At 33.1% G+C, this 20,632-nt stretch overlaps 1 protein-coding gene across 1 annotated transcript; it reads left to right on the top strand.

Moving 5' to 3' along the window:
- Positions 1 to 1,135: 1,135 nt before the first annotated feature.
- LOC104520293 (synaptonemal complex protein 2-like) lies at positions 1,136 to 20,243 on the top strand (the record flags this gene model as incomplete). Its single annotated transcript, XM_029085617.1, has 32 exons — positions 1,136 to 1,159; positions 1,787 to 1,927; positions 2,169 to 2,297; positions 2,767 to 2,871; positions 3,434 to 3,458; positions 4,417 to 4,502; positions 5,335 to 5,423; positions 5,973 to 6,007; positions 6,633 to 6,775; positions 6,854 to 6,906; positions 7,921 to 7,966; positions 8,197 to 8,292; positions 8,779 to 8,839; positions 9,373 to 9,521; positions 10,386 to 10,460; positions 10,923 to 11,078; positions 12,169 to 12,268; positions 13,467 to 13,585; positions 14,306 to 14,383; positions 14,532 to 14,604; positions 14,711 to 14,768; positions 14,910 to 15,046; positions 15,391 to 15,488; positions 16,002 to 16,120; positions 16,263 to 16,293; positions 16,906 to 16,970; positions 17,077 to 17,134; positions 17,832 to 17,887; positions 18,419 to 18,467; positions 18,616 to 18,790; positions 19,184 to 19,251; positions 20,064 to 20,243. Coding segments are annotated over exons 1-32 (2,877 nt in total), but the record flags the coding sequence as incomplete, so codon positions are not given.
- Positions 20,244 to 20,632: the final 389 nt, after the last annotated feature.

The raw sequence follows: 20,632 nt of genomic DNA, 5'->3' as shown, positions 1-20,632 counted from the left end.
GGGGAGTGATTGGCCGGCGGGCAGTGGCGCTTTTTTGTGCTGTGAGGGGCTTCGCTGCCGCCCTCAGCGCCGCCGCGCTCTGAGGGGGCAGCGGGCGCTACGCGGCGGTTTCCTCTCTGTAATAAAGTTCTCGGGGGATATGCCGGTGCTTACGTGTGTTTCCGGGGGCGAGGTCTCACTCACGCACCGAGAAAAAGGCACCTGGAAGGGGGTTATATTTTTTTCTCTGGCTTGTCTGACTAGACAGGAGACAGGAGAGCTGTGAGGTAATGGCACAGTCCTCAATGGAGGCTGTTGCATTCTTGTATTGGAAAAAAAAAATTAAAAACCACCCTTTATTTGTTATTTCTATATTACTTAGCAGTACAGAAGTGACTAGTGTGTGTTCCCAGTTGCTTGTTCTATAGGGAGTCATTCCCCGTTTTTAATCATTATTTCACTTTGCTTTGCTGAATTCTATGTAATTTCTGGGTTGGCAAGACCAAAACTGCATGTTCTAGATGGGTTAGTGTAGATTAATTTATGTAAAGCATGAAAAAGTTTGGGGTTTTTTTACATGTAAGCCCACAAAGAAAATACTTTTGTCTGCCCTTGAGTATTAAGACAATGTTTTCAGACAACTGTCATTTAGAGATCTTGGTTTTTGTTGGTAATAGTCATCCAATAACCCATCACTGTATGTATCATTAAGAAAGCTTTTTCCCTGCATGCATTTATCACATCTTTCTTAAAAGATATAATCTACCATTTGGTAACGAGGCCTTTCAGGAGTTCTGCTGTTGACTTGCCTATCCTGAATAACCTGATGATGGCCGTATAATTGACCATCTTCATGCTCTTGTTCTCACTGAGAAGTATTGAGAGCCCACTGCAGGACCTCCATTGCCAGAGTTGATTAATCCTTCCACTCTTTTATGTTAAGCAATTTTTTTATCCATGTAGGGATGTTTACTTCTATCCCCAGTTAGTTTAATTTCTTAAACACTACTTATACTAATGACAAACTTTTGAATTTGTAATGTATTTTGACTGAATACTGATGTGTGTGCAAAACCTATTTGAAGTCTATGTCAGTGAATTGTTTTGGTTCAGTGATGATTGTTTCCTTTTCCAGCTGGGTAGGTGAATTGCAAAAATGGCAGCTAAGAATGAGATGCAGGTATGTGTTATTGGTTGTTTTTGTTACTAGCTTAAAGCACTCCTTCTGGTATTTAATTCCAAGCAGAATTTACAGTGTGGCAAAGAATGTGGTAGGAAGAAATTTTCCTTTGACATAGGTAAGTGCTAAGTAGCTGGGTAGAAAGCAAGAAGAATTGAAAATACATACATGCATCAGTTGGGATGATACTTAAGATCAAAATGTTGAAATCTGGTTATAATTGATTTAGAAAGAATAGAGTGGCAAAATAGTTGAGGAAGGCAGTAGTCCTCATCTATTACTGTCTTTTAAAGTCACTAATAGTTAACTTAGGAATGCAGAGTATTAAATGTACTAAGGAAGGAGTATTAACACAATGCATACTTATGGCAGCATTTATTTGTAATATGAGGAAAGACAAACTGTTCAGTTAAGGAAAACTGGCAAATAATAAAAGCTCTAAGTATTTTTATAATAAATGTATTAGATATAGTGTTTTGTACTTTAGGCTTTACATTTAATGATTTTGTGATTCAGAATATTTTCTTAGAATGAAATAGATGATTGCGTAAAACCTTTGTTAAATCTTGTTAAATCAGTATTGGTTTCAAGCATCAGTGATACAGTTGCTCTATCTGTTGTTGACAGCTGGAAAAATTAATTGATGAAGCTACACGAAAAAAAGATTTCCAGTTATTAGAACAATATCTAGCAACAGAAGACTGTGAAAATGTCTCTCACAAATGCAGCAAACAGTTTGTCAACAAATTAGACAAGCTTCTGTGTCAGGTAATGTAATCTTTACATCAGAATCATCTATACTGTCATTGTAACAGTCTGGAAAAGATTTTTTTCATTTGGCTTGGTTTATACCAGCAGTTGATTTGAAAACTTAAATAAAATTTAAGAATGAAATCTCTACCTCAAGCTGCAATTAAGGTGACTTTTGAGAGCAAAAGGCATCTCATTAATTAAATACAGTTTCTTCTAGAACTGTATGCTAAAGCTTATGTTATAATTTCAATTTCAGGAACTTGACAAACAAGAAGTCAAAAGCATTTCCATTTTACTGAATTCTATTCAGAAATGTGGGGAAAAAATCAGCATAGCAGGAGAAGATGGGCTCCCAGCAATGATAAAATATGGTCTTATTGGAAAGATAAGTAAAACCATAAAGCATATATGAATGTCTAAATTTTTTTTACATTAATAAAGCATGCATAAGTAATGCTCCAGTATTCAATTTGGTCCTTGATTGTTTCTGAATTTAAAAAAATAAAAGTGTGTTTATAACTTCATGCTTATATTCCCACCTACAAACCCACTTTTTCATTCAACCATTATCCATTTTCAGCTCTTTTGTCTGTGATGGCATTTGGAAAAGTAGATTTCTAGTTTTAGTGTTAGAAAGTCAGCTACAGAAATAATTTACATTAGTTTGAAATCACCTACATTTGTTTAGTGTGAGTGAAAATTTCAGTCTGGGGCTAAAGTACACTCATCAGACTGGTAACATGGTTGCTGTTGTTTTAATCTTTGTACAGTTTACATTATTTTACATAAGGATAATACAAACTATTGTCCTTTTTCACGTTATTAAAATAAATTTACTTTTATTTTCCCTTTACATGGTTAATTGGTTTGAAAAGATAAAAGGAATTTTGATCCTTGGAGGAAATGAAAAGAATGAAATGCTTACAACTCTGGCTGAAGATTTCTTCAGCACATTGCTGGTAAAAATATATTGATAATAAAACACATTGTGTGTATTTGTCAAATTAATTATTACTAGTTTAGCAACAAAAAGACTTTAAAATGTGTTTCTATTTAATATTCTTCCAAAGTTAATGTTACAATGATTTCTGAAATAGATTATAAGTCTTTTTGGATAAATAGTTTGCATGTATTCATACTCGTTTTCTGTTCATCATGAAATAAAATTTACAAATCCAACAACGTAAGTGTTCAATGAACAACCAAAAAATTAATCTTGGTCTAATTTTGATTACATGAATTACTGGTATGCTAATCCCAAGACCCCGATTTTATATTATCTGTGAGTTTTCTTCTGTTCATAAATTTTTTTGTCATTGGGGAAATAATTTCCATCAATTTGACTGAAATATAAGTTTGGGAAACCACATTTGATATTAGAAGTCTGTTGTGTCCTTCATTAAAGATGAAGTCATTTTAAAATCTTAAATGCTTTTTGATTACTTGCTTTAGCTACATTACCTGATTTTTATGCTGTAATATTTACAGTGTCAAAATGACATGTTTTGGTTTTTGTTGTAGGCTATCTGTGATAGCAGACCAGAAGGTGAGCTTAAAATGTGTACACTAGATATGATAGTTAGTGTTCTGCAAGAGGCATTTTAAAGGTACCAGTGTTAAAATAACTCTTACTACTTGTGGAGCCATCCTGAGGCAAAATAGTTCTGAGAAGAACATGTATAATGAGGATGGTACAAAGTTTCTTGATCTAATGTAAATATACCACCAGATCTATATGCTTCAGGTAATAAACTGTAACAAAGAGGGGCTTATCCTCAAGAGGGCTGTTCTGTGCACAAAGGACTGACTACATTTCTCATTCATGTCAAAAAAGCTTTGAATGTCAGCTGTAACTTTGGTTGTTTAACTTGAGATTCCTCTACTGACAGATTTCCTTCCAACTTGCTGATGTCAGTCATAAAAATGCAGAACAGTCTGGTCTCCTCAGAAATGGCAACTGAACTGAGTTTGTCCTAAAAAGACCATTGTCTAAGCTACTGTCACAGCTCAGCGTAGCGCAGGATCCTTCCTTACGGACCTTGTTCTCACGGGGATCAGGCTGCTCTTACTTTCAGTAGAGCACTAGGTCGAAAGTCACTACAGACCATTATGCTGTGGTGTTCAAAATGAAAGATTCATTTCCTTCTCCCTGGGAAGATAAATTCCAGGGTCTGAGTTATATCTGAGAGAGCTAAGTTATGGAATTGATCCGACTATATTTTAAAAGTAATGGCCTCATGCCCTCATAAGGGGACTTCTGCAGTGATGCACAGGAATAGAAACATAAAGAGCCATATTTACTATCAATTGAAGTAACTGTTCTGTCTTGCATTTAACCATGAATTTAAGTTGTTTATTTTTAAATATCAATAATCCTATATGTGAAGGAAGGCATAATATATTTTATTTCTAAATGAAAATGAATCTTTTTTTTCCAAATGCTGATGAGGGGGCACCCTAATACACTCTTGATAACTCTTTAATTTTTTTTTCATGTTCATTAGGTAAAATGCAAATACTAGAAAACTTTGTTCTGAGAACCTGTACCCTCATTGCTGATATAAGAATCAGTATTTATGTTCCGCAGGAGGTAAACATTCTTCTTTCTAAGCAACAGTTTTCTGATTAATGTTTTAACAGACTTTGTGAAGATAGTAATTTAACTGTACAGATGCTACAAAAGAGAATATTGTAGTGCTCTAGTATCAGAAGGATGATTTAATGCCTCTCTGGGAGTGTTTGTTGTTGTTTATATGTTGGGATGGGGTTTTTTCAGATTACTGACCTATAATTTTTGTTTTGGACAGTAAATTATAAAACAGTGGTCTTAAGATTCTGGTGAGAAAGCTGTATAAAAGTGTAGGAAATAATATACTCTATTGCAGCTTTTATCAATAGTAGCAAGATTGTTGGTTGTAAATTCTTTAAATACTTGCAGGAAATGTGTATACTTTCTAGTGTACTGCAGTTTCTCCTATTTCTCTTAGTTACCTCGGATTGTCAGGTTTCTTTTCCCCTCTAAAGAAAGGGAAAGTTACAAAAAGTCTTCTGTAAATGCTATATCCCCAAAGGAAAGGCCCTTTAATGCAAATTTAAGGTACACTTTAGCTCAGCAATCAACTGCACACAGAACTCTGGCTTTGAAAGTTTATTTTCTATATTTAAACCTGCAAAGAAGAAACACAACCCTTTAACAACTGATGTTCACATTAAAGCTAATGTAAAACTGAGGTATTTATATTAAGATAAATACCATCTAAGGTCTGATAGAACTCATTGTCTTTTCTTATTTTGTAATTATTTAAGTATGTTACTTTCTTTAGTGGTATGAAATATATTGGAAGGACCCAAAATAAGAATAACTTAAACTTTAACAACTTATTTTATGTTTAATCTTACTCCCTTTTTTCCACTCTTGTTAGGTAGTAAGAAAACTTAATTTGATGCTTGACAACATGCCTCGAGATGCCAGGAAAAAGATCTTTTCTACAAAGGAAATGTTGCTTGTCATGTAAATAATCTTCAGTATAATTTTTCTATCATTACATCATTTGCATAGCTGGGAAAACAGTTTTTACTAAGGCTGTTTATAATGCGTGCACATTGGTCCCTGTTTAACTCACTTTTGCATTTGCTGTTGTGTTGCCAGTGGTAGTGGCTGTGGGCAGGTATTCTCATGGGTTATTCTCCATTACAAGCTGATCTGGGCTAGGCTTCTTCTCATCCTAGTTGTCTCAAACTTTTCTTATAAGAATGTGTGTAAAGCACAGGGAATCAGCCAGTGAACACACAAGCTATTCACATTGGGGAATTTTTTTACAGCGTTTAAAAAAAATAAATAGAATAAAAATTAAATACATCAGGTGATTCACTTCCCCAGCAGTACTTTCAGGTGTATATCCTTAGCATATCACACTTACCCCTTCGAAGTCTAATAGCTTAGTGAACCCTAATAGCTTAGGGTTTGTCTCATATGTTGAAAGCTTGTAATTAAATCAACTTTTATTCTGTGCTTTGTGTTGCTGTCATATTTTGGTGAAACTTTACTTTTGTTTGGCAGGAGTGACATGGGGAAGAGAATTTTGGATGCTGGAGGTGAGCGTGGGAATTAATAAACAATTTAGTATTGAGCTCTTTAAAAATTACAGGTAGACGGATTAAAAATCCAGAGACATTTATAAGCTTCAGAATGTTGCAATTACTTGGAAAATACAAACACTGCATGGAAATAATCTCCAAACTGGAATGTTTCAGATGTATGCAGCGTATGACCAACTATTTGTAGTTTTCAGTCCTTCTCTAGAATATAAGTTTTAAAATAGCAAAAGCTCCTAAGGAAGTTAGTCTTTGAGGATAGTGAACTGCTAGCCATGTTTAGCAGCACTATAGCTTCTGTCAAGGATCAGTCTGCTATCCAACAATTTCCCAGTTCAAACAGGTGAAAGTTGAATCTTCTCTCTTGCTTGTGTGACTAATGTCGCTCTGACATTCCTTGAAAGTTTGATTGAAATTTAATTTTGAAACATAAGTTGTTTAGTCATCTTTCTTCTCTTAGTTCTTTATTTATCTGTCCTTTCTGGGTTACATATTTAGATAAAATGTGCTATGTAATATGAAATGTTCAACACTGCTTATACCAGTTTCCTGCATAATATTTTTTTTTTTTCACATCACTAGTATTTTTAAAACTACTATTCCTGTAAAATGTATTGTGCTGTAGACTATGACGTGCAGGTAGCCATTACAGAAGCTTTATGCAGAATGATGTCGGAGAAACAAAGAGGAGAACTGGCGTGCCAGTGGTTTTCCATGGAGTTTGTGTCCAATGCATTTAAAGGAATTAAAGATTCTGAGTTTGAAACAGTAAGTCATATGAAAAAGATTTCCATGGAGGTAAACTTTCCGTTTACAATTCTTTAAGAAATTTCTGTGTTTTAACAGGATTGCAGAAAATTTCTTAACCAAGTGAATGGCATGCTTGGAGACAAAAGAAGGTAAAAATGACTTTTTTAAAGGTAGTATCTTTTCTTTTTTAGATCCTATGACTATTCATCAGGAGTAACCTTTGTATCACAAAAACTGTTTTTAGGAAACTCTGAATTAAAATAATACAAGGAAATAGGACTAATTGTTGTGGTATAAAGTCAAGGAACCACACAGAGTTAAGATATTTTTTAAATATTCAATAATAAAGAAATTGTTAATACCATCCTTTGGCACTTTTTCACTGGTGTTATCTTCTCTATCAGAGTGTTAATCTTATGTAATTCCCATATTTGGAAAAAAGACAAGTATAATGTAAGTTTCAGATGATTGGATGACTGCTTGAAGAAACTGTTCATTAAATAAAGAACATTGATTCAAAAAGATTCTTAAAGAATGTAAAGCATATGCTACACTTCCTTTAAAAATGTTTATAAGGAGTGAGTTTTTGTATTCTATTTAGTTCTGTTGTAAAATCCTGAGATGCTCATTAATTCAATAAACGTATCATCTAACAATGGCTAGTAATTTGTTGGTATATATTCCTTTATTTATTGGTTTAGGATATTTACACTGAGATTATGATCAATGAGAATATCAGATAGAGCAATAGGACACCAAAAGGAAGAGAATATATGAGCTTTATTCTTATCTATCTGATCACATGCTCTGCATGTTATTTTTATATGTCATGACAGTAAAGAGATTGTCTGGTGTGTCTTTATATCAGATGTATATTCAGTTTGAATACCATTCTTAAAATATCAGCAGATAAACTAGAGGTGTGAATGTGGTGACAGGAGGTCTGAGACCACTGCTTTAATTGTGAGGATATATAAAATTTCATGTTACCTCCTTTGGGGAAGAAGTGCGGTCAAGTGATTGCTCTTGTGATTGCTGTGATCTCTTAGTCTCTAAAGCACACAAGTTTTGTGCTGAAAACACAATCCAGTTGCTGTGTTCAGATAATGCAGAATTTATTCACAGCATTTTAGGATATTTAACAAAATATCCTTTTCTTACAGGGTTTTTACATATCCATGTTTATCAGCAGCTCTTGATAAATATGAGGTAAGTTACAGGCTTCATCATATATTCATAGATTTTCATTTTTGCAGCTGGAGAATTTCTTTGCCTTCTAGTTAAGAAAAAAATGAGGATCAAGTAAGAACTTTTTTCCACCAGAAATATACAGACGTGCATGTATTAAAGTTTGCCAGACTAACACAAAGCCTGGTAGCTGGTATAAGTCATTGCTCTCAGCTCTTACTCTTTTATCTTTTTTTGTTTGTTTGTTTTAGCTCCAGATACCATTGGATGAAAATCTTGAAGAATTCTGGATTGATTTCAATGTTGGTAGCAGAAGTATATCTTTCTATGTTGCAGCAGATGATGCAGTAAGCTATTTTTTATCTATCATACTAGATTGTTCTAAGGCAGGAGATACACATTTTTTCAAGTGTATCAAATTTGTTTCCCCACATCAGCATGTGGAAGTTATGTGTGCATCTATAATGTGAACAGGAGAAAAAAAATCTAGATTTGGTGTACATATTTATATCAAACAACTTCAAAGTAATGACTTTCTAATACTGCTTGAGAACAGTTTAACATATGCAGTCGTGAACAAGAAGCCAATTACAAAATTGCAGTTATAATTTTTATAGGTGAGACTCAACTGTTTAAATTAATGTCTCTATCAAAGCTCTTCTGAAACATAATTGTCTGTTACCAATGAAGCATATGTTCATTGTCACTCCTTGCAACAGAGGATTTTAAAATTTGAAAATTTTTCCTTACTGAATAACTTTCTGGTCACTGCACTTCAATTAATTGTAATATAATGCTTTTCTAGCTTTAAAAATATGTGTTTTTCATAAAAGGGTCAGCAGTGGGAAACAGTCATTATACCAGAAGAGGAGGTAGACCAGTACAGCATTGAAGGTATTGGCACTCAAAAACATGACCTTTTGTTACACACTAACTTGGATTTTCAAATTGATTAATCCTGAAGTACTGACCCGATTCTCAGCAAAGCAAAATTCCCACTTAACATGTAATAGGAACTGATTTTATCAGGGATAAAATTGCACTGCACTCATGTTTACATTTTAGGCATGCAGGTATGATTTTATTAGAATAATTTTAAAATAATGGCTTAGTTATTTCAATGCAAATGGCATTTAATAATGTTTCTTTTAAACTAGTTAATTTTGTAAATACCTATAATTTGTCTGCAGCTATAGTAAATAACCTTCAAAGAAAATTCTACAGGATAATATACAGAATAAGTATTTCTAAAAGATTTAATCTTTAATTGTTTCACTAATAAAATTTATTGTATATTAGAGTGAATGAAATAAAATATGCATCTTAATAGCTGAACTGAAGAATACAAGTTTCATGTATTTACAAACATTATATGAGATGCTCAATTTTAATTAAACTACTTTTCAAATTTTATTTTTTTTTTCCAGAAAAAGATTCAAAGAAACTATTAACAATAGATCTGAAAAGCCCAATGAATGTGGGTAATCAAGAAGGAGAGAAATTTTTTTTATATTTTGATTCTATCTTGGAAATCAAAGATGTAATCAGAAAGATTTATGGATTTAGTAAATGTAAGGTAAGATTTAAACACTTTCTTGAATAGTTTTTAATTGATTCAAAATAAATGTCTCATTGTTACAGCTGTGATTGTTGGTATCTATACCGAGAGTTTCTGATGAACATCACTGCTACAGAGCAGCATTTGTCCCATAAGATGTTAAGCTTTGGTAAAGATGCCTAATTAAGGACAAGAGGAAAAGGCCTCAAGTTGCACCAGGGCAGGTTTAGGTTGGATATTGGGAAGAATTTCCTCACTGAAAGAGTTGTCAAGCACTGGAACAGGCTGCTCAGGAAAGCAGTGGAGTCACCATCCCTGGAGGTATTTTAAAAGATGCGTAGATGTAGTGCTTATGGACATGGTAGAGTGGTGGACTTGGCAGTGTCAGGTTTATGGTTGGACTCAAAAAGCTCTTTTCCAACCTAAATGATTCTATGATTCTAAGATGTAAAATTAATTGTGACAAGAATTAACTGACTGGCAAGGAATCACAATAGCTTAATGTCAAGTTTTGCATGTATAATTTTCTAGAAACACAAGAACTGGATGCTTATAAATATGGAAGTCTTTCAGAAATTATTTATTAGCTATCTCATTTTGCAGTACAATTACCACTTTTTTGAATTTAGTAATTTAGTAAAAAAATAATTTAGTTGTTTAGCAAGCCCTAGCTTACTCCTTACTGCTTGTAAGAAACTACTTTGCCCTGAACTCTGAGGAACTCTTGAGGAATGGAACTTCTATGAGCTTGTAGAATCCATTTTGCCCTGTAACTTGATTTCAGACACTTATGATCTCTGACTTAAATATTTTCTTTTTATTTCTTGTTTAAAAAGAGTGTGTAAAATGTATATTTTACATAGATGGTTACTCACTTTGTAGGGCTTTAGTAAGAAGCAGTCTGCATCAGTTGCCAAAACAACTGTACATGTAATCTTTGATGAAAGCGGATCACAGGTATTTTACTTCAGTATGCTGAGATGACTGTTTTCTTGTTTTGTGTATTTAGTCTGATAACTAATTTATGATCATTCACCATAAAAACAGGGACTTTTAAAATGCCGATAAGTAAAGATAACTCTAGAACCGGTTAAGTGATTTCCAGTAAAGATGTATTGTATATTTGGGGAGATAATAATATTAATATCCAAGTCATAGAATACTTCAGACAGATGTACACAAGAGACGTTATTTTCTGTGAATTGTGATTGGGTAACCCATCCTTGTTAGTGAAAATAACAGTTAGGTTGGATGCTTTTCAAACTAAAATTATATAAGCTCTGAAGTTTGTCAAAATCTACACTGATAAATGTGTTACTTAGGGTTAAGTAGTTTCTCTGTGTATGTTTGTATAAATATAAAATATAATAAAATCCAAATATTTAATTAAAAAAAATTAAAATCCAAAATACTATATAGGTTCTGGTACCAGAAAGTCAGTTGTCACCATGTTTGGAAGACAAATGTGAAGAGGAGAAACTCAGTAAGTACAAAACACAGCAACTTCCTGGAACTTTGAGGACTCTGAATAAAAATAACAATAATCAAGAAAAAGGCGGAGATAGTTCCTCCAAGGTAAGTAGGATTATCAAAACAGAAAAAGAATACATTAAAAATACAAGTTAATTTAAATATTTCTAATATTTTATAATATAAAAACACTGTTATTTTACAGTTGGAATATAATTAATGCAGGGTATGATTGTTTTTCTTATGACTTTACACTAAGCTATGTAAATCACTTTGCAAAAAATTTTCTTAATATTATGTATTTCAAAACTATAACATTGTGACAAAAATAAAAAGTAATTGTTCATGTTCTGTAGACCATTATGCTCTGAGAGTTCTCTTTAAAGAGAAATGTTGTCAAAACATGCTTAGATCTCTTATGATATGCAAAAGTCTAGTGTGGCCTCTGGAGATTTACTGACAATCAGCAATAGTAACAGCTGAAATTAGAAACAAGTCTTAATTAGGTTTGGCATTCACAAAGGCTGATGATTACAAAAAGAGCACGTGGTTATCAAGATGAATCCTGTATCCTGGTTATTCAAATCACAATTTCATGGGACTGCTTCTGTGCATAGCTGATTCTCTGGTTTAAACTGAGGGCCAATTCATTAAGCCTAGTGCGTGTTTCTTTTACCCTACAATCTCTTTAGAGTTATAAACACATTATGGTTATAGCAGGACTACTTACAGATGTGCTAGGGATGGGGGAAGAGATGAAGTAGTGTCACCAAGTCTTCATTGTGCAACAGCCATGCATTGCCTGTCTCGCTAGCCTGTCTAGTAAACATGTTCCTTGGGCTCTGCTGGTTTATAGCTTATGTGATCACTTTGCAAAAACTCCTGGTAATCATCTTGGTTACTTTGATTGTTAACAAGGGACAGGATTTGTTACTGAATTAATTTAGAAAACAACAATCACTGATCTCAGTTTAAAAACATGAGTTTTCATTATTATATAATTCAAGTGCTTTGGTGAACTTTTTCTAAAAAGGGAACTGCATAAAAATTACATTCCATTGACGCGTGCAGCAACAGCAGTTGACATTCCAATAACAGAAAGTGTCAAAAGACTTTTGGGAATAGATTTTCTGAAATCTTGTCTTGTCATCCTTAAATCTGTGTATTATGGGCAAGTTTTTTTCTGTCCCTCAAGACAACTACATCTTGTAAAAGGAAGGTGTCTGAAGCGTCTGTGCTTATTCCTGGAACTACAAGATTTTCCACAAGGAGTCCACTGCAATTTGTTACTGCATGTAAGTTTACAAATACTTTAATGGTGAAAATATGCTGCAAATGTCTCTGAAATAACAAGCATGAACTGTGATCCTTTGCAGAGCTGGAAGTGAAAAGTAGACCTTCTAAAATATTCCCAGCAGGTGATTTAAATTTGAAATTTTTAAAGTAGGCCACTGGCTACTGGTCCATAGGCATGATGCAGGTTAGTAACTGCATGTGAAGCTGAAGGCCATCTATCATTTTTACTGCTGCTGTCAGTCAGCTGCTTGTGCTAGAGCAAGCTGAGAAGTCAGCAATTTTTTAGAAGACCTAAAACATTTTTTCATCTCTCTCCTCATATGCTCTTGGTTTAAAGAATTCTCATCAGTTAGTGCTTTTATAGTGACTGTGGTGGAAAATCTGCTTTCTCCAACGTGTACATCTGTCACATGCATTTTACTCTTATCTAGGAACTCTGCATGTTTCTTCAAGGGGCAGTTGATATATGGCCAGTGGGTGAGGTGAGATCCACTGCAAGGCTGAGTCACAGGTCCAGCACTACCGATGCTTACATCAAAAGTGCTTCTTACAGAGAGAAGGAAGAGACTTAATCACAAATAGGAGTCATCACTTTCCTACTAATAGTCTTACTGTAGCAGATATTTAATACTTTCTACAAGGGAAAGATTTGTAATACAAAGACCAGTAGAGGCTGGAGGTGTAACTAGTGGCAGAACAGCATGACTAACAAAGTTTAATTTTCTTGCTTTAACTGTCTCAAGTGCATCAGTATCCTTATTTATGCGATACATGGATATACATAACTAGAGTGACAGAGGCTAGAAAAGAAAGCATTTTCAGATTAGGATGGAACAAGACAGAGAACTTCTGTAACTTTTTTGGTTGGAACTTATCCACACAGTCTATTCCAGCAAAAATATATTACAGTAACATCTTTAAATAGGTGACCAACTATTTTCTGCCAGAGCCAGGGTGTAAAAAGCATTGCTTTCCTCCTGACATCCCCATTCTGTGGGCTTATTAATCTTCATGTAACTTAATTGAAATAAATAGAATTTAAAAGGTACATAATGAGTTGATATAAATACTAGTCAACTCTTTTTAAAGTTTATGGAATAGATATGATCATGGGCAAAATTCTTCATATGTCAGACAATGTAATAATCACAATAGAAGAGACATTAGAAATCTAACATATCTCTGGTTTGTTTTCAGCCACTCCTTGTAAAGGACGATTTAAATTACCTTTGGAAATGATGAGCTCTGCTGAAAGGACTAACAATAATGCAGTAAATGAGAGCAGAACAAAGAATGTCTATCAAGAACTGACTGGAGTATGCATGTCGTCTGTAGCTAAGTCTTTTACTTAGAATAACATTAATTTCTATTCTAATGTGTTCCTAATCCATATTTTCAAGAGCTGGAGTTTTGCAACCAGCAACTCACTTTTAGAAAATAGTGTTTTACTTTATTGCATAATGTTTTCATGTCCTCTGGATTTTAGGTTTACTATGTCCAAAGTCAGACTGAATTCTTACCAAATTAGCTGAAATTTGGATTCACTCATCAGTTCTGACCCCAGAGTTAACTTGCTTTTACTAGAAATGCAATTCTTCCTCTGTGTGTAATATGCACAGAATCTCAAATTAATTATGCAGTGTAGAAATACACTTAGAATAGATAAGACATTCAGCTATAGTTCTGGTTTTAGTGCATTTTAGATTAGGCATTCACCTAAATCAAACAAAACTACGTAGGTGTCACTGAACTGCAGTTTGAGTATATGTATTTTTGCTTCTGTTCCAGTTGAACAAAGACTTCAGAGTAACATTTTAATTTTATTTCTGGTTTTAAATGTCTTTCTGGGTCAGGTTCAGGTCAAATCCCAGACTGTGGGGTTCTGAAGCATTTTTTGATATAGCCATGCTTTAAAAAAAAGCTTTAACATATAGAATGTGTAGTTTGTAATAATTCAAGTGTTACTTCGGAGGAGAATTTTACTTCTTTTGCTTTTATGTATTGTAATTATCAGTGTTACTTATTGTGCTTTTTAGAGTGGGCAAAGAGGTACAGTAGACAATGAATTTTGTGAAACAGAACAGAAGATCAGGAAGACAAATATCAGAAATGAGGCAAAATACCTGACAGGCTACTGGAATCAGCAATTCTATTAAATGAAAAAATAATTTCGTGGTTTATTAGAGAAAATATAAGGTTTCCAAGATTATACTCTTTATAGACCTACACTAATATTTTCTTTTGGATATTATCCCACTGCAGCGAATGTGTGCTGAAGAAGTTTTAGAAGAAATACAAGAAGCAGAAATTAAAGCCACACAAAAGCAAACTTTAGGCAAGTAATTTTACAAGTGTTGATAGTCCTTACTTTTAAAATTATTTTAATTTTGTTCATTTCTTTTGTAATAATAATAATAATACCAAATTAATGTCTCATTTAGATGAAGCATTAGATATTGTTCCTGATTCTCAGCCAGCAGGGAGAAGGAATGAACCTTTGTAAGTATTGGAAAAGAATACCAATATGAAATGCATTGATATCTACCATATATCACTACTCCTGTTTTGTGATGCACGTTCATTATAATTAAGACTCAATTTCTGCAATTCAGTGATAATAAGATGGTATATCTTTGTTAGGCTGCCTGGTTTTTTGGAGACTTCTTTTGATAAAACCAAAACATGGAAAAAAAGAGCATGCTCTGTTCCTGAGAAGAATATAACAACCGGTGACAAGCAAAAGCCAAATCCATCATTGGTACATATGTTCCATCCAGGTATGTCCACATTTTGTTAACTGTTAGTGTTAAAAATGTTTCAGATGGATTTTTAACCTACAGATGTGCTTTTTTAATTCCCCCTGTATTAGTTTCTATTGTTAGTGAAAGAGCTGTGAAACAAAAAGCGTTTATTCAATTTTTGAAGTATCTCTCCAGATAAACAAAGAAATTAAAAAACAGAAGAAAACCAAGAAAATTAAATTGATACCATGAGGGAAGAAAACTGCAAAATACTTAGTGGACAGTCAGGGTGTTAATCATTTGGAACAGAAACTGTTAAGTATAGAAGTGAAAAAATATTTAAACTACTACTGAAACATCATTTAAAACATTTCTTTCAGCTAGAGTGTCTGAAACATCTTTGCATTCTGATTTTACAAAAGAGGAACCTGATGTTCTCCTTAGAAAAGAGACTGCCAGTCCAAAGCAATCAAAGACAGTGAGAGTTTCTTACCTTCATTTCTTTGACTTGCAATTAAGAGAATTTTCAAGTTTTTAGTGTTTCAAAATTTATATTTTACTTTTTAACCACAAATTTATTTTTAATGTACTTTCCAATAATACTGAGTGAATTAAGTAATGTCAGCTTCACTGTTTACTTTTTCAGATTTTAAGACTAGTTTAGCCTGAATTTCTTTTTAAAAATCATATTTTAAAAAAAATAATTCTTAAATAAGCACCAACTTTTGCTTCTCATGCACTTCTTCATTCACTTTTAAATGTTGTAGTATACAAAAACCCAACATTTAAAAGAAAATATCTGCTAAACTGATGGTTTATAGCTCACTGTGGGGGCATGCAAGGGAAAATGGTTTTCAAAGGAGTGTGATTTAGTACATGTAGAAGACACTTAATTAAATTTAGGTAATTGTTGGGAACCTGTAGTTCTGTTTGCAGCTTTGCCCTTCTGTCAAATGGATTCAAAGTTGAGTCTTAAACTCTATTTTTATAGAACACAAAGTATAAAGAAAACACAGATGCAACAAAATCACTAATTAGTAAAATCAGTGACAGATACAAAGTAAAGACTGATGAGAAAAGCAAAGCAAGAGACTCCTTGGGTTTTAACAGGTATGATGTGAACTATTTACTTTTGTGCTTTTTGGGTTTGTGAATAAATTTGTCATGTTTGATAAGGCTTTTATTTATATAGGCAGTATTCTAATGCATAGATTCTAATTAGCATTTAACAAATTGTATCCTTATTTTTTAGGCCACATTTAAATAAATCCTGCATGTCTCAGGTAACATATTATTACTTCTGTTGGTAATTTTTTTCATGTCAGATATATGTACATATATGGTGGTAGCTAGTGAAAGGTCGTAAATATTGCTGAATGTTAAATATCTTTAGATGTTAGTGTTAATTACACATTGACTATATATACTTAAAATACTTTTTATATATTTACTTATAAAATATATATGCAGAATAACGTTTTACCGGCAACTATCAGCCAGTAAAACTAAAATTAATTTCTGTTTACATATTATGTAATTGAATCTGTTCCTTTTGAACATGGCAATGCTAAATATTTAGAATAAAACTATTATAGTAAATGAGATTATAAAATCCTTAAATGGGATAGAGCCAGGACACAGAAATTAATCTTAATGCTTGGAGGAAAAAAATTCTGTGGCTTTGTTGATATCCCTAAAGGATAAGTTCCAAAAGATTTAGTTTCCTCTAGCTCTTGTCCCCTTTCGCCAAATTCTACTCTTGCTAATCAAGTGGAAGTCTGAGGAGCTGCCAGGTTTTCTGTATGTTCGTGATGAAGAGCTTGCTTTTTGAGATGACTGTGTATGTATGCATAGTCCAAATTTGACATATGAATTAACTTTTTATTTATGTATAGGAAGCAGTTCAGGATAGAAACCTGAAAACCACTACTTTTCTTAATATAACTGCTGGTCATATTATGTAAGTAGTTAAAACATTTTCAAACAAAATTTCTACTTACTCATACCTAACTTTGTTAAATATTCATTAATTTAGTCACAAAATTGATCCCTCTTTCTTTTGACAGGGATGATGTCTACAACTTTAACATCAGTGGGTTTGATGAGCCTACAATAAAGCTTGGAGTAAGAATATAATTGAAACTGGTATCTTATGAATAGAATATGAGGGAGCTCAGTCAGTTTAAATTATGTTCCCTGAAAGTGTAGTTAGCACCTGAAAATTGAAATTATATGACTGAACTAAGTGGGGGGAAAAAGTTTGCCATGTAAATACCCCATCCCTTTGAAATGTATGATTATATACTTAATCCTAGGGTTTTGGCCACTTAAAACTATTACAATGTTCTCCTGAATTAAGACTAAAATAGTTTGTTAGGAATATCATTAATTTTAAATTTTCCTATTATCCTAAAAGCATTATTGCCATCCTTCCAATCCTCATTGCAAAGAGGATTTGCCCAGATGTTTGAGTAAAAAGAAAATCTAGCTACGATAAAAAGCAAAAGACAACCAAAAATAGTTCTTCTTATTGCTCAGAGGAGTCTGCTGAATTGGTGAAGGCAGTGAAGCAAGTGGATGGAAACTAATATATTAGTTTGAGATACTGAAAGCTTCAGTCAGTTCCAGTTGGTTTTAACTATCAGCTCTGTTCTTAAATAATTTCCAAGATAAGAATTAATCATCGTAAGTTGATTGCTGAGTATAAAAAATGAACAAAAAACCTATTAGCTGTTACTTTCTGATGGCATGCTTAATTTTGTTTAAATTGTATGACAAATTGAAACCTTCATTTGTTTCTTTTATTTATTTCCATTTTTAGGTCCAAGAATTGCATGTTACTGAACTGAGTGTTTATACAGATCCAAACAAAAAAGGGTAGGGATGTTATATTGTGTCCTAATCTGCTGATTATCATCAAGAATAGTACTGTCTGCATTCTCCAGTACCCCATTATGAAAATCCAGGGAGTGTATGCATGACAGTAATGTCTTGACTGTGTTGTTTTTTCAAGCAGTAAATATAGCTGTTGTGGCCTCATAGGCTATTTCATTATTTTACTTTGGGAAGCTGATAAAAAGGAAATAATGTGTTTCATGAAGAAAACAGCTTTATTTCTCTTCATGGAATACTACAGGGATATAAACTCCTGAACAGAGGGAGGTAGTTTTTTGTTAATGATCAGCCTGCAAAGGGATGTATTGTTACTGTGTGTTCTTACTGATCATTAGCAAATCAGCACATCCTTTAGAGTTTAAGGTGAACAGATATTTCCAAAATGGATGTGAAAACAGAAGTAGGTACATTTGTTTAAATCCTTCATCCACATATCACATGAATAGCAGAAAGATTCAGAACAAGTGTTTTTAAATGTATTGTTTAAAGGTGTTTTTTCTTTTTCTGATTAAGGAATGCGGATGATGGTAAAACTAGCGCTGAAGTAAAAGGAAGAAAAAAAGTAAGGCTCAGGTTTTTGTGGTTTTTTGTGGACAAGGTACACCTTGTCTTCCTGCCTTTAAATAACAATAAGTGAAAGGTAAATAGGTGTAAATGAAAGGTAAATTAAAAGTACATCAATAACTTAAGAACTTTTTTGTTTTTTGTAGACTAGAAACAATCAAAACAAGAAACATCTCTTTAGTGACACAGACACAGAATACAGAGGTGATGACAGCAAGACAGACATTAGTTGGCTACAAGAATCAAACAGAAAATCTAAAGCCCAGTTAATTGATTACACTAGAAATAAAAACTTGGGGAAATCAATAAGCACAGTCAAACGTAAGAAACTCTTTTCATATTTCTTAAGAATGCTGCAATGTTAGTCCATAGATATTCACTGTACAACATGTAATGTGCTGTGTTGCAGATACAATATGTTTTTGTTGTCTTATTTCCAAGCATAAGGAATTTTCACATTGGTTCTAATAATTTTTTAAAGGTTAATTTCCAAGAGGTCTGTATTTTAACATGGAAGGTTATTGGAGGGTAGGACAGGCAGAGGTTGTTGTCAACAGAAAAAACTTTGGCTTTTTAAAATAAGGTGCTGAAAGCAGTTCACTGAATCAGTAAGATTGTGGACATAAAAGTGATTGTAAGATTTTACAGGTAAAACTCTAAACGTCAACCATTTGCATATTTTGCTGATTTTTCTAACTTTATATATTGTAGCAGCAGATAAATTCTCTGAACCTGAGTGCCATGTGGATAAACCTAAAGGCAAAAAAGCAAATAAGAAAAAGGTAAATATAAATTTGCAACTAGATTTGCTATACATATTCAAAATGTCTCACCTCACTACAGAAACTGTTTTTAAATAGTTTTTCATAAATATGTACCATTTCTCCATGCTTGTTTCAAGATCATTTGCTAAATACAGTTAGTTCTTTTCAGGTACTATGGGGTTTTTTGCAGTATTTACCTAGTATTTTAGGCATAATGCTAGCTATCAGAATTATTATTATACATTGATGCTTTTCTAAGTTTTATTACTTAAAATTATTGATTATGTCTACTGTTTAATAGCCATCTACTCCAGTGAATATGCCATTACCCTTTCAGCAAGGGTTTTCTTGTGGCAATGTGCTTGATTGAACTTTAATACCATTGAGATTATCATTTCTTTAAATGAATATATGTAATATATTGTGATGATCAAGGATACTGGTTCCTGCTCACTATGCAGGCTTTTGGTTTTCTATTTCAGACCAGTTATGGTCTAATTTCAATGTGCACATATTTCAGAGAGCAAGCTTTGGAAACCCACTTCAGCTTTGCTGTAGTTCAAAAATGGCATTTATTTTGCCTCTTCACTCTTTTGACTCTTACATTCCTTACTGCACTGTGCCCTGTCTACAGTGATAATTATCTTCCCAGAATGCTTAGTAGACTGATGGTTGGACTCTCTGAGCTTTGATGAAGTTAAACTTTTTTAGTTGTTTTGAAATAATGGACTCTAAGTAATTAAACCAAGTTACCTGCCATTTATTCTTATGTATTTATTTATTTATTAATCATTCTGATATAAACTGAAGATGTTTTTATTCTTCCAAAGATAAACAAATGTGAAAAACAGAATTCAGGAACTAATAAAATGACAGAACAAAGCACCAGACAAAAACGACCTCGAAGAGCTGCATTAGCAAAAAATTACAAAGAGCCTTCCAGTTCAGAGTCAGAGTGTGAAAGGAAATCTCCAGCACGTGCATCTAAGGAGGAGAAATCAAAAGTACAGGTATAGAGTTGCACCTTATTCTTAAAAATCTGCTTCTGCAATATTTTCCAAAATAAACTCTGGTCTACTTTGTACTTCGTACTCCTGAATTTTTTAAGTGCCCAATGTGAGCAAGTTGAACTGAATTTTATATGTTATTTCTAGTAGTGCCCTTTTTTAATTATGATTATTTAGCTGCTAAGAAAGTCAGCCCTAAATAATCTGCTCATTCATAATAGTATTTCAGTTTGTATTATGAAATTTATTCTGCTACAAAAAACTAGTGTCCTTTATTTTAATGATATTTTGAAAATATTTATTAAATGGGAGTTTTTAGTGAGCCAAATTTTTGTTCTTTTAGATAATGTGATTTTGATAATGCTATGCCTATTCTGTGTACAATAGAAAAT

This window comes from Antrostomus carolinensis, unplaced genomic scaffold (genome assembly GCF_000700745.2).
Source record: "Antrostomus carolinensis isolate BGI_N321 unplaced genomic scaffold, ASM70074v2 scaffold2736, whole genome shotgun sequence".
NCBI lineage: Eukaryota > Metazoa > Chordata > Aves > Caprimulgiformes > Caprimulgidae > Antrostomus > Antrostomus carolinensis.
Note: the sequence above shows the minus strand (reverse complement) of the source record. Positions and strands in the feature narration are given on the sequence as shown.